The 17,206-nt window shown below is 38.4% G+C and overlaps 1 protein-coding gene across 5 annotated transcripts in view; it reads left to right on the top strand.

Annotated features, from left to right (window-relative positions):
* The window catches only part of LOC100711820 (protocadherin-15), a 211,969-nt gene that overhangs the window by 87,859 nt on the left and 106,904 nt on the right, over positions 1–17,206 (top strand). For all 5 annotated transcript variants that reach the window (XM_019362588.2, XM_019362590.2, XM_019362589.2 and 2 more), the window contains 5 exons: positions 2,649–2,798; positions 2,944–3,035; positions 3,579–3,680; positions 14,055–14,187; positions 14,382–14,461. In XM_019362588.2, the coding sequence (XP_019218133.1) occupies positions 2,649–2,798; positions 2,944–3,035; positions 3,579–3,680; positions 14,055–14,187; positions 14,382–14,461 (557 nt within the window). The remainder of the gene's footprint in view (positions 1–2,648; positions 2,799–2,943; positions 3,036–3,578; positions 3,681–14,054; positions 14,188–14,381; positions 14,462–17,206) is intronic.

The following is a 17,206-nucleotide window of genomic DNA, read 5'->3' as shown; positions in this document are numbered from 1 at the left end:
AACCTTCATATGTTTTTAAAAGTTGATTTGATTTTCTGTCCTAACGGTGCTTCTAAAAAAATGAGTTTGCAATGACAGTATTAATTATTATACTGTCGCTAGTAATTAATGCCTTTGTTGCTTACTGAACTGAATGTAGCAAACAAGACTAATTACAGTGATTACAGTCCTTCTGTGTCCACATCTTTCTGTATTTTTTCTGCTTCTGTCTGTCATATCTGGTACGTTTTCTTCATTTTCCCCTCTTCTCCCTGTTTTTTTTGTAAACTTATCAGTGGAATCTAATCCAGCAGCTTCTTCATTGGTAGGGCGCATGTAAGCTGCCCAATGCCAAGCAGAGTATCAAAATGCATCTCAGTATATGATGTGCAGCATTGTTACTTCACACAGCAGCTGTTATCTGACAAGCTCAGGCTGGTGACTCTGGCAGTGTGTGTGTGCACGTGTGTGGGTGGAACTGTATGTGGCTCTGTGTGTCCTTGAGTGTGTATTCAGCAATTTGGGAGTTAAAGATGGAAAAAGCAGAAGGCCTGGTGTATTGATTTAAAGGCAGAGGTGTACAGTAATCATCATGAAAGCCTTGGAGGAGAAATTAAACTCAAGGCAGAGAGAGATATGAGAAATGGTGGGTGATTTTCATTTGAAGGAGTGAATCAGCTTCTTGGCAGATGAGCTTGTGGAGAAGATTGGTATCAGCGAAGAAACTTCTTTCCTGCCGATATTCGCTTTGAATGATTTCTAAAACATGGTTGAAATGCACATTTTCACTTGAATTTTTCTGCTACTGACTCATATATGGGCGAGTGGAGGGACATTGGGAAAAAAAAGATGAAACCAGGCACGGTCATTAAGAAAATTTGTCATAGATGTGAAGCACTTTAATTGACATTTGAATGTTTTGAACATCTCAGAGCATGAACTAAAGGACAGCGGAGACTAAAAACATGCTTGTGACATTAAAGTTGATTTAAAAAGAAACAACATACTTAACGTGATTAATTTTATCTAAGCTAATCGAGCTCCTAAGACTTGAACGACAGTCAGTTTTTGACATTTCTCTCATGTTTTCAGAATTTTCCAGTAGGTGAAGTCGAGATTTGCTTTTTTCATGTTTGTACCTATGAAGCCACAAAAATTGATGTTTTAAAGTGGCAGGGTGCAAAACACAATAATAAAGAACAGGTTCTACTTAGAGGAGCTCAGCAGTTTGCTTTCAGAAAAACATTACTGCTCACTTGATAGTAAGCAAAAGCCAGCCAGCTTCACCTTTATGTACAGTATCCTTTCAGTCTTCTTTACACGAGGTTGACTGAGCATAACTCTCACTGATAATGCTATTTCTTATTTATATGCATTTTTAAATAAATGTATGCATTATAAATGGCGATACTTACCAGGAGTACTCTTGTGTGTAGGTTAAATTAGAGACAGCCAGCACTGATTAAAGATTTTCCACAGTGTTCACTATTGTCATTCTTTAATGTCCCTTCTTTTGGTAAATACTGTGAAGCATCTTGTAACTACACTCTGTTTATTGGGTCCATCTCTTTGCTTGTTAATGCATATTTCTAATCAGAATGGGAAGGAATGGAATAGAATAGAAATGAAAATTTAGTATTTTGCAAACTTCTAAATTTTGAAGCATATTGTCTACAGCAAAAGAAGGCCACTCCAGGTGTCACTCCTTTCAGTTAGGGACACTTAGGGAAACTGAGGCTACAACTCATCCAACTTGGTTTAGGGTATATGGCATAAAGAGCATGGATCCATCCTGCCTTGTATCAATGGTTCACGCTAGTGGGGGTGGTGTAGTAGTGTGGGAGAGATTTGTTTTACAAGCACAATTTTGGGCCCAGTAGCACCAACTGAGCATAGTTTAAACACCTGAGTTTTGTTGCTGATCGCGTCCATCCCTCTATGACCACGGTGTACCGATATTTTTATGAATATTCCATGTCACAAAGCTCAGATGATTTCAAACTGGTTTCTTGAACATGATAATGGGTTCACTGTGCCCTCCACAGTCACCCGTTTTCAATGCAATAGAGCACCTTTGGGTTGTGGTGGAACCCAAAGATCTGGAGCAACCGTGTGATGCTATCACCTCAATGTGGGCCAAAGGCTATGCTTTCCTCATGTGGTGCTTTTTCCATTGTTATACCTCTCTGACCTGTCTTCCCCATGTGATGTTTTGTGTAATGTATGTATGGTCGGAGGGTAAGATGGCGCCGCCATTGCGTGCAATAGGTCGGCAGCCTTATGAAATTTCCCCTTGTGGGACTAATAAAGGTATATCAAATCAAATCAAAATATTTCCAACACCTTGGTGATTATGTGCCATGAACTGTACTTAAGACAAAAAAGGGGGTCCAACCCAGTACTTCAAGATGAAACTAATGAAGTTGTTGGTGAGGAAAGGTCATTTAAAAATAACATTATTATTCTTGTTATCAAAAGAATCCTACACTTTAATTTTTTTTAAAGAGAAATACAAAGTTAAGGAAAATCAAGATGTCAAACACAGATTCAGTGCGTAGTCCACCTGCCTTCTCATCATCAAGGCTCTCAAAATCAATACTTTTTTTAAAGAAGGAACACTTTGGCTCTTTGCTTTGTTAACAGTGTTCCTTTTTCTGCCTTTGTCTCAGCTGGTAGCATCAGACGGTGTCCAGGAGAGCACTGCAGTTACCGTGGCCATAACAGTGTTGGATGCTAACGACAACACTCCGACTTTTCCGAACGTCTCCTATAATGTGAACCTGTTTATCGACATGATGCCTGGAGAAGCCGTGTTACAGGTACACACTGTCAAACACATACAGGTTAATAACACGTCTAGTCTGTGGCAGCTTTAGCAGCATGATTCGTTAAAGCTTTTCTTGGAGCATGTTGATGAGTGTTTGGACATGCATCACATTTGTGTGCGTATGCGTCTTTTCCTAGCTGTCAGCATTTGACTCCGATGCAGGTCAAAATGGTCTCATCACGTATCGGATTTTGGCTGGTCACCAAGGACACTTTGTCATAGGCAACAGGTAAATTGATGAGTGGCATTGTTTTTGTTTTATTTACTCTTTAGCATTGAGGGAATATGCCTGTTTGCTATTTTGTTGCAATTTTGAGAAGACTGAAATTGCTATCAGTAACCATTAATCACTCAGCTAAACATAAAGGCTCTAAACAGGGGAAACAGCTCGCCCGCCCCAATCTATGTGGAAATAAAAAAATTATGTACAGGTCTAACAATGACAATGAGTGAAATGAAGGAGACCAGGGGCCTTCATGCTCACTTGGGATTTATTGTGGCCTTAAGGTTGCCAGGAAACCAACAGAGCATTGCAGTGGATAGAACTGCTGCCTAAGATGTTGCTTGGAGTAAGTGGTTTAGACTTAGGATCAAGGACACAAATAAATGTAGAGGCTAAATTGTCAGGCTTTTGCAAACTATGCATGTTAGAAATAATAGCATAAGGGAAGTTATGTAGGTGGTTTTCTTGTATAGCTCAGGTAAAGTTAGAAAATCCACTGTGAAAGTGTGATAAGTATTTATAATCAGATAAACGTAACTATTTCCACAGCAGTGGGATCATCACGGTGGCACCAGGCGTGGAGCTGAGTGTTGGGCAGAGCTATGCGTTGACCGTAGAAGCCATGGACAACGGGCCTGAACCTCACCGAAGGTAGGGGTTTCTCACTTTGTGATTCGCCGGGTATTTTCTTTGTCTGTCTGGTGATGAAGCTCGAAAGGTCATCAGATTTCCGGAGCGTCCACGCTCATCGTCAGACACGGCACATCGCTGTCTGTCGCTTCCCACTTTGTTACCCCTCTCCTGTGACTCTATCTATTCGCCATTTTCAGACGAGTTGTTTTGATTCTTAGAAATATATATATCATAAATTATAGTTTTAAATTGGAATAGAGCTGAAAAGGAGTCTGAAACAAGAAAATGGATAGTGTGAGTGTGAGGGGGGAGAAAGAAGCAAGGCAGAATAAAAGGGTGCCTCAAGACACCCTCTTCTTGAGAGCAGAAAGAAAATTATACTGTCTGTGACTCAAAAAAGGAACGATTTTAGCAAATACTGACATACGTGGCCTCTGAAATACCACAGAGAGTGGAAGAAACCAAATGTAGTGCACTATGGTCTGTTGCCTTCGAGGGGTACGGACAGACTTGATAAGGCGACTTTTTAAATGTTTTCTTCTTTCCTGTTTTCTGCTCTGCATCTCTACATCATTAATTGAATCAGTCAGGGCCTTAACTTTAAGCAAATCACAATTTCCTGCCGTTCTCCAACCAGCTTTATTAAATGGAAAAGGCAGCTGCTCCTAATACATTGTAAACTCTTTGTATGTATTGATTTGGTAGCTATAGTCTGGCAGAGATGTGAAATTTTAGTTTCAGCAGTTACCCTACAATATTTGTGAACAGAAGCAAATCCAGCCATTGAACCACTCAGCCACTGGAACACACATTGATGTAGCAGCTGCACTCTCGGAGAGTTTGATTTTTTTGAGCGTTTTGTGCCGCTCCATGCTGCAACTTGACGCAAGAAACAAAAGAGACTCGCTGGGAACAAGCCATGAGCTTTTGTGTATAACAGTTACGCTTAGACTTTTTGATGTACGTCATCCTTCTTTTTGTGTTCCACTCAGTTTTGGGGTTTTTGTTTGTTTTCTTGTTTTGTTGTATATCATCAGATAGAGGAACACCATAAAGAAGACTGCACAAAAGCATCTGAGTAATTGGCATCGATGAAAACAGAAGTCATACACGCTGATCTACATCACCACACAGCTTTCTGATACTCGATGCCGGCTTGGGTGTTGTTCTTTCTATTCTGCACTTGGGAATAGCGCAGCAAAAGGACAAATTAACACTGCTCGTCCTTGTAGAAAGGACAAACAAGCCGAGTCCCTGCTTTACAAATGAGAAGCACAGAAGCAACACTTAGGTGCAAACATGGCAAAACATTTAATCAAGACTTTTTTTTTTTCTTTACACACCGCTTGAGGAAAAAGAACAGGGCAATACCCAGGTGATTATCACTTGTTAGGTAGGCTGCTTTGACAGGAAGTCATTTTTTTTTTTTAAATTGATGTAAGATGAGCAGGTCAGTGGGAAATATATCTGAATTTCTGATTATAACATGCATTTGAGGATGTGATTGAATACTTGGACATTTAATTTGAACTGTCAGTGGGCACAGGGGGAGACTTCCTGCTCTCTTTAGAAACCTGACAAAAATGCACCTGCATTCAATCAGCTCCCCTGAGACGTGGTTAAAATGCTGGAAGGTGTAAAATGAACGTTTTTGCATATGACAAGGTCTGTGTATCAGCAGTGTGCAGCATCAGTAGTGTAGTGTCACTCCAAATAAAGTATCTGCGTCTAAATTTCATTCAGATATTCCCACAGCTTTGACAGAATAACGCACTGTACTCATGGACTATTATGTATGCAAATGTATGTGCTGGTGCATAGGCAAGATTTGAGAATACAGTGCAGCCCAGCTCACTTATGATGAGGTAAGAGCTTCATTAATAAAGAGGTTGTATTTTGATAGTTGACATTTTGTTTAGAGGCAATATCCTACACGTAGTTTGGGAAGTGAACACTTTAATGCAAATATTAAACTGTAGCTTGTGAATTTTTACCTGACGATTTCAACTGTACCTCAGACAGGTCAATTGATAAATTTCCTATAAATGACAAGAAATGTATTGTGTCACATGCTTAAATACACAGTTCTCTCATTTTGTCTCATGCTGAAGTTATAGTATGTAATAAACTCAGAAGAAAGACTTCCAAAACAGTTGGAAGCAAGAAATTAACTTCAGTCTTAGGTCTTATTAGCCTGACCTGTCACAAACATGTTACATGATTATAATATAACTTTTGCTTGGTTTTAGGGTAAAGAAATTATTTAAGAATACATTTCCTAAATTGCAGTTGGTCATTTCGTGACTTTTGCTTTCTTTGCATTGGAGAAATTGCACTAATTGGATGAAGTAACTTAATTTTTATTCAGACAATCAATCATAGAGGTTATTGCCAAAACTTAATCACAATGTTAAATTGACTAGACAGAAACATCAGAAATATCCAGACCACATGGGCTGCCTCTTGATAACAGACACTGGTGTGCCCTTGTGCTTTGTGTTTTACTATTAACGTCAAATAGTAGTTAAATTTGTCTCAGTCTGATAACATTTTGGAAAGCTAATAATAAAATGCCCAATGCCTTTCATCTCAAGCTCCCAAAGTTCAGGTACTTTATAAAGCATTAAAGTTTTTTGCATTTTCTGACCTGCTTACTGCCCTCAAATTTACTCTGAATCAACCTACCAACTCTAACACATTAATTCAGCAAGACTGATAATATCTAATGTGTAGAGCAAGAAAAACGTATGGCTTGCATGCCACATTGCTTTTCTGGAGCAATATTTCTCAGTCATTCCAAAACTAGAATCCTTTTTATCCTTCCAGCCATGAAGCTGCCAAATCAATATAGAATGTGAACTTCTGCAGATTGAGGTGGTTCCAGTGATTGGCATGGAGATTGTCCCCAAATTTCCCCAGACCCCCGTTTATCTCAGCTGAAAATGTAACCTGCATGACAAATCAATATCTCTCTGTGCTACAGTACCTGATTTGTTAAAACTATGAGCTGCGTACTCATTATGATGGCAGCTAACAAAAACAAAAGAGAGCATTTTTAAAGTATCGCGTTAGACGTCTGGAACTTTTAATAATTAAATAAATCACCACAAGAGAGAGAGAAGATGACACAGACAAAGATGTTAGATAAAAGGTGAATTTGCAAAAAAGAGATCATTTTTACTGTACCTTACATGTCATGTAGTGAATTATGAAAGGGAGCACAAGCGATGACTTATCAACTACAGCTAGCAGGCTTAGTTAACAAGGTGCATTGACTGTATATGTGCATCACCCAGACATCAATACTTGCTAATTAGTGCTAAGTAAGATAAAAAAAATACTAAAAATTCACTCACCGAAACTGGAGCAGAGACCTTTGAATGTGGTGTGTATGCTGTTTTCTTACATTTAGCGGATAAATTAATTAGCTTCAAAAGGCACCAATGCCATATACACAATCAAAAGGTCCAGTTCAGTCATTTTAGTTAGCTGAGGTGGAAAAAGCCAACAGCTATAACCACCAGTATTATTTGCCTTTTAGTCAAAGATTATCCTTAGCTTTTAGCTATTCAGTCAGGTAAGCATTTAAAAATTCAGCCCCATGCAGTTAGCATGAAAAGGGAGATCAAGACTATATCTACCAGGATGCAATGGTTTTTAATGCTCTTAGCTTTTCTATGGAGATGTTTGAAGCCAGCTTTAAGAAACAAGAGTTTTTGACACTTCTGCTTCTGGTTTTCCAGCCCTGGAGGTTGCCTGTTTAAGTCAAGATGAATACTATACTCACACTAGGACAAACACCAAGAAGATCGTCAGTTTCAGATCATCAAACAATTTTAATGTTAGACAAAGATAACCAGAGTAAATATGAAATGCACTTCATTAATTAAGAAAAAAAAAAAGAATATCCAAACCTGCCTGACCCTATGTGTGAATATAAACCTAATAACTGGTTGTGCCTCACTTGGCAGCAAGAACTGCAATCAGGCCATACAGGGAGTGCAGAATTATTAGGCAAGTTGTATTTTTGAGGAATAATCTTATTATTGAACAACAACCATGTTCTCAATGAACCCAAAAAACTCATTAATATCAAAGTTGAATGTTTTTGGAAGTAGTTTTTAGTTTGTTTTTAGTTTTAGGTATTTTAGGGGGATATCTGTGTGTGCAGGTGACTATTACTGTGCATAATTATTAGGCAACTTAACAAAAAACAAATATATACCCATTTCAATTATTTATTTTTACCAGTGAAACCAATATAACATCTCCACATTCACAAATATACATTTCTGACATTCAAAAACAAAACAAAAACAAATCAGCGACCAATATAGCCACCTTTCTTTGCAAGGACACTCAAAAGCCTGCCATCCATGGATTCTGTCAGTGTTTTGATCTGTTCACCATCAACATTGCGTGCAGCAGCAACCACAGCCTCCCAGACACTGTTCAGAGAGGTGTACTGTTTTCCCTCCTTGTAAATCTCACATTTGATGATGGACCACAGGTTCTCAATGGGGTTCAGATCAGGTGAACAAGGAGGCCATGTCATTAGTTTTTCTTCTTTTATACCCTTTCTTGCCAGCCACGCTGTGGAGTACTTGGACGCGTGTGATGGAGCATTGTCCTGCATGAAAATCATGTTTTTCTTGAAGGATGCAGACTTCTTCCTGTACCACTGCTTGAAGAAGGTGTCTTCCAGAAACTGGCAGTAGGACTGGGAGCTGAGCTTGACTCCATCCTCAACCCGAAAAGGCCCCACAAGCTCATCTTTGATGATACCAGCCCAAACCAGTACTCCACCTCCACCTTGCTGGCGTCTGAGTGGGACTGGAGCTCTCTGCCCTTTACCAATCCAGCCACGGGCTCATCCATCTGGCCCATCAAGACTCACTCTCATTTCATCAGTCCATAAAACCTTAGAAAAATCCGTCTTGAGATATTTCTTGGCCCAGTCTTGACGTTTCAGCTTGTGTGTCTTGTTCAGTGGTGATCGTCTTTCAGCCTTTCTTACCTTGGCCATGTCTCTGAGTATTGCACACCTTGTGCTTTTGGGCACTCCAGTGATGTTGCAGCTCTGAAATATGGCCAAACTGGTGGCAAGTGGCATCTTGGCAGCTGCACGCTTGACTTTTCTCAGTTCATGGGCAGTTATTTTGCGCCTTGGTTTTTCCACACGCTTCTTGCGACCCTGTTGACTATTTTGAATGAAACGCTTGATTGTTCGATGATCACGCTTCAGAAGCTTTGCAATTTTAAGACTGCTGCATCCCTCTGCAAGATATCTCACTATTTTTGACTTTTCTGAGCCTGTCAAGTCCTTCTTTTGACCCATTTTGCCAAAGGAAAGGAAGTTGCCTAATAATTATGCACACCTGATATAGGGTGTTGATGTCATTAGACCACACCCCTTCTCATTACAGAGATGCACATCACCTAATATGCTTAATTGGTAGTAGGCTTTCGAGCCTATACAGCTTGGAGTAAGACAACATGCATGAAGAGGATGATGTGGACAAAATACTCATTTGCCTAATAATTCTGCACTCCCTGTATGCAATAACTGCTAATGAGTCTCTCACATCACTGGTGAGGAATTGTAGCCCAGTCTTCTTTGCCGAATTATTTTAATTTAGCCACATTGGATGATTTTCATGAAAGGCCTGTTTAAGGTCATTGCACAGCATCTCAATCTGATTTAAGTCTGGGCATTGACTAGGGCACTCCAAAACTTTCCATTTTTGAGAGCAGAATTCACAATTCCATCAATTACAAGTCATCCAGGGCCTGAATCTGCAAAGCAGCTTGTTTGTTCTGTAGATATCATTCTGGGGTCTTTTGTGACCTCCTGAGTGGGTCGTTAATGTGATTTGGGGGAATTTTGAAGGTAGGTTCATCACTGTTCCAAGTTTTCTCCATTTGTAAATAATGGCACTCCTTTGGGTTACCCCCTTCTAGAATGATAGATGTCAATGACTTTGTTTATCAGCTTGGGGCTACTTTTTTACAAAGGGTCAGGTAGGTTTCCATAATTTTTCACCAATTATAAATAAAATGATTTAAAAACTACATTTTGTATTTACTCGGGTTGTCTTTTTCTAATATTGAAATTAGTTTGATGATCTGAAACACGTAAATGTGACAAGCATGCAAAAAACTAAGAAATCAGGAAGGATGGTACTGAATAGGTGCAAACATGAATGCATTGGGTATTGAAGCTTTGGAAAACTTTGAGTCTTAATTACATTTCATGTGCCACACATTCTCATTGAGCAGTGGAAAGGGTTAGGGAAGGTTTGTGGTTTGTATTGCTGGCTTGCATTGAAAATAACAAGTAGTCAGTCCATTCTACATTGTCTACAGCAACATGATGCTAATTTGATCATACTTGTGAACAAATGTGTGCAGGGTAGCCTAAATGTTAAACAGAAGTCTCTGTTTTTGTTTAGAACTGCCATTTAATGCCAAAAACATTAAATATATCGCTTGACACTTAATTCAATAATGATTTGTTGGACAACCAAACTTTAAAAGTCTAAACAGGTTATTTGTGTTTCCCATCAATCTGAATGGTGACTCGAAGCTGAAGCGAGGTCATTCACTTATAAATTTGTGTTCAGACCATTGTTGTCGAGATTAAACATCTGCCTTCCCTTTTAATTTGTGTCAAAGAACATAAGGTAGGTGATTAAAAGAACAGATTGTGGTTTTGTGTTTGTGTGCCTCCAAGAGAAGCACTGATATGCAACCATATCTGTCACCGAATTCTAGGATGTCAAACTTGAAGGCGGAATAAGTCTCAGTTACAATATAAACCATGTCTGAATCATCTCCAGTCAATCGGTTTTCATCAATAATGCCTGAATTGTGCTAATAAAACGCTGGCTCTCAGTCTCTCTGGTGGCTTACATTTTCCAGCCTTTATGTAGTTCTTTATTTATTTATAGTTGTGAGTATAAACAGATTTTGTGGGCTATTGTTTAGACCCGGGTTTCTTTGGCGTTTTCAATCGATGATCCAGTTTGAGTGGAGTTAATCTCTCGCTTCTCCCCTTGCTGAAACTCCGCACTCTCACCAAGTAGAAACACAAGCTAAATCCCTGCAGTTTCTTTTTCTCTTAAATTCATGATCGGTCGAGCTTGATGTTAAAAGCAGGAAATGGGTGTAATAAAGCTTTTCAAACCTGTTAATGCTGGGTTAGTATTTAAGACTGTAATTTATGAGAGTGGTGGCACTTGTTTTTGCAATTTAATCCAAACGATCTTCCGTCTGCCGCTGTGGGCCACAACACTAATAGGAAAATAATTCTAATAAAATAAAATGTGCAAAGCTGCAAAGCTTACTGACCCACTGATGGTTCGGTCAGTGCTAGCTCACGCAGTGCAGATGAAAACTATCCATCCTCAAATGGACTTCAAATGACTGCGGTGGTTTTCTAAGCTAGAAAATATAATGAGTTTTGGGACCTGCGTTTGCAATAAGATGCTTTGACTATTTCCATTAGATGGCTGTTGATGTACTAAAACTTATAACACCTTGTTTAAACATTATCATGCTTCATTCAAGTGGTTAAACAACCTACATTACATTTGTCTCCACCAATTCTGGGCATACATTAAACTAATATCGAATGAAATCATGAAAAAAGATACAAAGAATGCAGAAAAGAACATCTCACATTGTTATTTTATAGGGGATGGGTAATATATAAGAAAAAAGGAATTTTGTCCCCGCACTGCAGTCATCACTATAGTCTCCATAAGCTCTTGTGGATCTTAGTATTTGGGGAGAATATGTTAAGAATCACTACAAAATCAACTAAATTATCTATAATCGTGTAGCACATGCCAGTGAGTACTGTAATACCAAAAAAATACAACAGGCTGTTTATAGTGCCATAAATAAACAGTCAATTTTAGGTCATTACAGTGACATGTTGATTTGGAATAAGTGTTTACAAAATAAAGCTGTTAGACCTTAAAACCATATTTTATCACCATTTTTCATTTCTTAGACTTGTTTTGGGGAAATTTTTCTTTTTTTGCTTTTAAAAACATTATTCAGGCATTATAATTTCATCATCCATTTTAATCACATTTCCACATTTAGTTTATTTAATACTGTTTACTGAATGTGTGGCTTAATTGAATTCATTTCCATCTGCTGTTCTTGGTATGTAGAATGATATAGATTCTTATATTATAGTTTTATGTCTTCTAATGCAGGGTTAGTTGAAGTTTAGTTAGGTTTAATTGAATTGGTTTACATTAGGGATGCAAGGACTGCAATTTTCATGCCTGGTTTTGAATTCCAAGTTTTTGCTGATATAAATTTTCACTTATTTTGGTTTTCTTTCTAAGACCATTAACTGACCGCATAAATAAACAAACTTAAAATTATTATTATTACTTTCAGTGGAATAGTGGTATTTTCATACTAAAATTATTAAATATTGTCGTTTTCTTCAAACTGAGGTAAATTACAGGATTTTCTCTCAAACTGAAAATAAAGTGCTTTGCTGGTGGAAAGAGGTCCAAATAATGAAGTAAAAATTGCTGCACACCCACCTTATCTGGCTGTATTTGGCTTGTGGTTGGCTAAAGTGAGTTCTGCACACACTTTAGCTGTAGCCACTTTTCCTTTGGTAGCTTCATTAAAATATCCATGTTTAGCTGAGTGGTAAATTTAAGTGTTTTTACAGACATGGTTTACTTTGGTGAACTCTGTGTCTTCAGTGGCAAAGTCTGTGTCTTTGCCTATGTTGCTGTTTGCATGTTTTGCATGAAACAGACTTATCTGAGGTGGACGAGCTGGTCACCAATCATAACCAAACATGCTAGAAAACAGCTGGTCAATAGGTGCTTTTAGCTACTGTGACATCACAGTAGTTTCTGAAGTCTCATTTTAAAACACCTCGAGTTTAACATTTCAACCGTTGCCTTCTCAGTTGCCAAAGAAACAGATGTAACCAAGAAGAGTGAGTCTCATTAACTAATGACTTGAGATTTTGTGACTTTTTACAAGATTTGCAAAACAGAGTAAATCTTTTTATTCAGTATGAACAAAAATGAATGACTGAGTCCATAAAATCAACTGGAAAGTGTTTAAAGAGGTCAAGACAGGAAGTTAGACTTCTGCAGGACAACCATAGCTATCACCATTTGGTGGTTTTTAGGCATTTCTGCATTCTACTCCGGAAGTTGTGTCTATCAGCACTGCCTGAATTACAATTTTTCACGTAGCTATAGCCAAAATACATGTAATAGCTGATTTACATTAGTCCTAATAGGCTGCTTCTTTTACAACATCATGCTACAGCGAGAACAAAAGAAACAAGTAGATGCCAATGTTAGCCACACTAACCTTATGCTAGCACCAAGTATATATGAATCCCTCTGTTGCTGGGGGGACGTTGCTACTTGGTCTCTGTTGAAGAACATCTGGTGTGCTTTTCTCATAGCTGTCACATTTAACAATTAGCATTAGCAGTAGCAGCACTGGTTAGGAAAAATCAGCAGCCTGTTAGGCAGCTGGCTATATTTGGATTTAACTGAAGCAGCTACTCATGATTTCTTTGAAGGTGTGCCAAACTAGCAATTAGGCAATATGCTATTTTATTACATACTGAGACAAATAAGTACCAGAGCAAAAGCCTACAAGTCAGGCATTTTGCAACTGTTGGATAGAAAAACTCACTTTTTGGCCTTTGTAATTTTGCTAATAGTTTATATGCGTAGAAAGCCTTGCAGACTAAAGCTAAAGGAGAGGTTAAAAATTCCAAAAACATAATATAGCCACTTGAATTAATACCTGAAGGACAAACTTCTGCACTGCAAATTATACTTTATAATACTTGATAATAAAGGGCACGATAAAGAATTGTACAATACAGCATCTACAGTGAACACAGTGTAACTCTCTGTGTGTATATATAGTGTAGAAATACTTTTATTATAATTAAAGATGTCTTTTCTCCTAATGTGACATCACCCATGTTCTTTATAAATGAATCATTGAAACATTCACTCGGGTTTGAACAAGTCACAATAGAAACCTCAAACACTGCATTAGGGACCTTGTAATAGAATTCTATCCAGTTTCTTTGTCACTTACACTGTTGACTTTATGCTCTTATTGATCAAACTCAGCATGAAGTGCAAAGAAACAAACACTGGCCAGCCACTCTTAACTTAAATAATGGGCCATTCACCTTCCCTGACACTGCTTTCCCCTCAGTATCCCTCAGTAGCTTTCCCTCCTAACATTCCTCTGCTATTTTTTTTCCTGTTATAGGATGCTTCTCTTCACACTTGCTGTCTGTCTTAGTCGCCTTATCCCATTTTTTTTTCTTTGCCTTTTCACCCTCTCCCTTTCTCTTTCTCCCTTTAGGTCATCCATTACTACGGTCTATATTGAAGTTTTGCCACCAAACAACCAGAGCCCTCCTCGTTTTCCGCGGCAACAATACAACTTGGAGATCAGTGAAGCTATGAGGACTGGGGCTACACTTCTTAATCTGCAGGTACATGCTGTCATGTCAACTATTACACAGTCACAATAGTTATTGGGCTTTTAAGACAGAGTTTTTAGTTTACATTCAGATGCCATGGTGCATTAGTGCTTTCCAAAGCACCAGATCTGACTGATGTACATTACATATCTACAAGGAGAAAGCATATATGTTTATCTTGGTGCCTGTCTCTGTTTACTTTTAAGGCAGTGGATCGGGAGAGGGACCCCATAACCTACAAAATCCAAAGCGGAGACGTCCAGGGACATTTTGCACTACAACAAAAGTAAGTAGGCCCACAATTCCAGTTCAGCATGGGTTCGGTTCTTTACTCTCTATGTAGAAGTAAAAGCTCTAGCTTGTGCTGAAGTTAATTTTGACAACACATTTCAATGCATATTATAAAATAAATGTTCAAAAATGTCATATTATGTGACAAAGTGTGCTGTCAGTATTGCATGTAGGTGCGTGATAGCTGTATGGATAGACACTCTATTGAGGGTCCTCAGGAGATGTCGTGCACATGGTCACTGTTTGACTAGATTTGATAGAAGAACTGGTTGCTAGGGTCAAACGTCTGTTCCCTTAACCTTTAGCAGTTGTTCCTGGAGGTTACAGACTCTCGCAATGGATTTGGTTGCTAGTACGTTACATATAGTTCTTCTTGTTTGTTTACAAACACTAACTCGTAGACCAATAGTAGTACAACTTGAAAAAGTGTAACGTTGCAATCTCAAGAAGATTTTGCTAACTGGTTGGAAAATACACATTTTCCCTAGTGAAAGGTGGTTGCCAGATGGTCACAGACCAGCCTCTCGGCCTCTGTGATTGGGTCACTTGATCTTATGAATGTCACACAACCAGTATTGCTGACTAGTCAACATAACATGGTTAGTGGTCACATGTCTATAACACCTTGTTTGACATTTTGAATGTAACGTAGAAGTAAATACAAAACCCACATCAAGATTTTTCTTGACCTATTTCTTTACATCAAGACTTTAAGTTAAGTAAACAAAGAAAATAAATGTGAATCAGCGCTGTAATCATAATATCCATGGAGGGGAAACATGGGCCCAATATTCAAATGCAGTCCAATTTTCTGCCAATGTATTCATATAAAATGTATATTTGTTCATTTTAAGAGTTTTTCTGGGACAGGTAACCACATACTACCTGTTCTACTATTTCTGTACACTGCAGTTGTGGCTTGTCCATGTGGTGTTTTGATACTCAAGCCTTTGTTTAACAGCTGTGTCTAGATAATCAGCAGCAGCGTGAATTTATGGTACCACAGTACTTCTTGTAACTTTTAAAAGTGAAATGCTTGTAAGCTAATCAACAGCTGGCAATGTGATCAGCAAACTTTCCACTCACAAAACTCTAACTCAGCTCCAAGCGCTTCTTTAAACCACGTTACTCAACATCGGAACATCTGCACCACAAATGCTCTACATAAATAAACTGACTTGACTTTTTGGAATTAAAAGAAGCTTTTCCCCTCCTCACACTTCACTGACATATTTTATTTTTCTTTTTTGCCCTTGTGCCCTAAATGTGAAAATGAGGCATTAAATTTCCAGAACAGAAAGGCCTTGGCTGTGTGTCAATTCCATCAGATCACACTGTGTGCACAGCCAGTATAAAAACATAATGCATGTACAAACAGATTATTTAAACTCCGGGCCTCATGGAATATTTCTTGATGCTTCTAACTTTCACATTAATTAATGCAAACTTTGAATTAAAACAAACATTTAATTAAATATAACTCTAATCTCTATCTCTGAGAATTTGTCTGTATTCCGATTAACCAAAATTCATAAAACTGTATATGAATCCATTTGCTCGTAATCAGTAATGTAATGAGGGAATATGTATCCTTACAAAAATTGGTCATTCAGGTATTGGACGTCACCACTGCCCTTGCAACGACACACATATACACACACGTTTACTCATACAAGCACACATTCACCACATTCAAAGACACGCAGACTCTGAGGGCTTTTGTTGTATTTATTCATTTATTTCTCATTAAAAATGCATTTCTGGAGCTGGGGGTAAGATCCTGTCTAAATTTCTGGAGGGTTGTATTGTGAAAAAACAACCCCAGCTGGTGCAGAATTATACAGATTGGGGGGATGTGGGTGAGAATGAGTGGTTGGAAAAGAAGATAAGAGAGGAGGGCATGGAGGGAAAAATGAAGAGCAAAATGTTAGTATTAGAAATCACCAGCAAGAGTGACTGTAACATGAGGAATTAAAATCACAAAATAAGTGTGAGGAAAGGAGCTGATTGCTTAGAAGATTTTCGCAGTACAAATTAAAATTAAGCAAAGACTTTTCATTTCTGCATTCTGGGGATATTTGGTGGGTTGTTTCTGACATGGTAAAATCTTCTAATGCATGCCAAATATTTCAGTGTCTCAGCTCTGTTTTCATTATTATGGCTCCATGGGAAGAAGCGCCCAGTTGTTCTTTCTCCACTGCGCAAGTATAATATAACATATAACTTATGGTGGCGTGGGAGGGAGTGATTTTTTTTTCCTTTTCATTTTTTTGTGTGGTTTTAGGAGTGCAGCTTAAGTGCACTTTAGGAGGAAGTGAAGAAAAAAAAAAACCTCTGTATAGCAGAAATGTGCATACGCGTTCATTTTGTCAGATTTATAAAGCCTCATTTGTAAATCTGAATCATCAAGAATGAGTCTGATTTTCACTCTGTGCTTTAGCTGTGGATGGATATAGGCACTCCTACATGTATATTTTAGAATTTGTCCAATCATCCATCCATTTTCAGCCTTTTTGCCCTACCTCAAGAGGCAGGGTATACCCTGGACATCAAACCTATGGTCAGTTTATAATCACCAACTAATGCATGTACAGAAGGGAAAACAGTGGTTGGAAACCATGCATTTTGAAATAGTTGCTTGAAAGACAGGGACCAGATCTGAGAGCATTTGCAGGCAGTTGCAATCTTCAGAGCGTCTTTGGTGCAGTGATAAAATGGTGAAAACTGCAAATCTGTTGCT

The sequence above is a fragment of the Oreochromis niloticus genome, linkage group LG8, assembly GCF_001858045.2.
Source record: "Oreochromis niloticus isolate F11D_XX linkage group LG8, O_niloticus_UMD_NMBU, whole genome shotgun sequence".
Taxonomy (NCBI): Eukaryota; Metazoa; Chordata; class Actinopteri; order Cichliformes; family Cichlidae; genus Oreochromis; species Oreochromis niloticus.
Note: the sequence above shows the minus strand (reverse complement) of the source record. Positions and strands in the feature narration are given on the sequence as shown.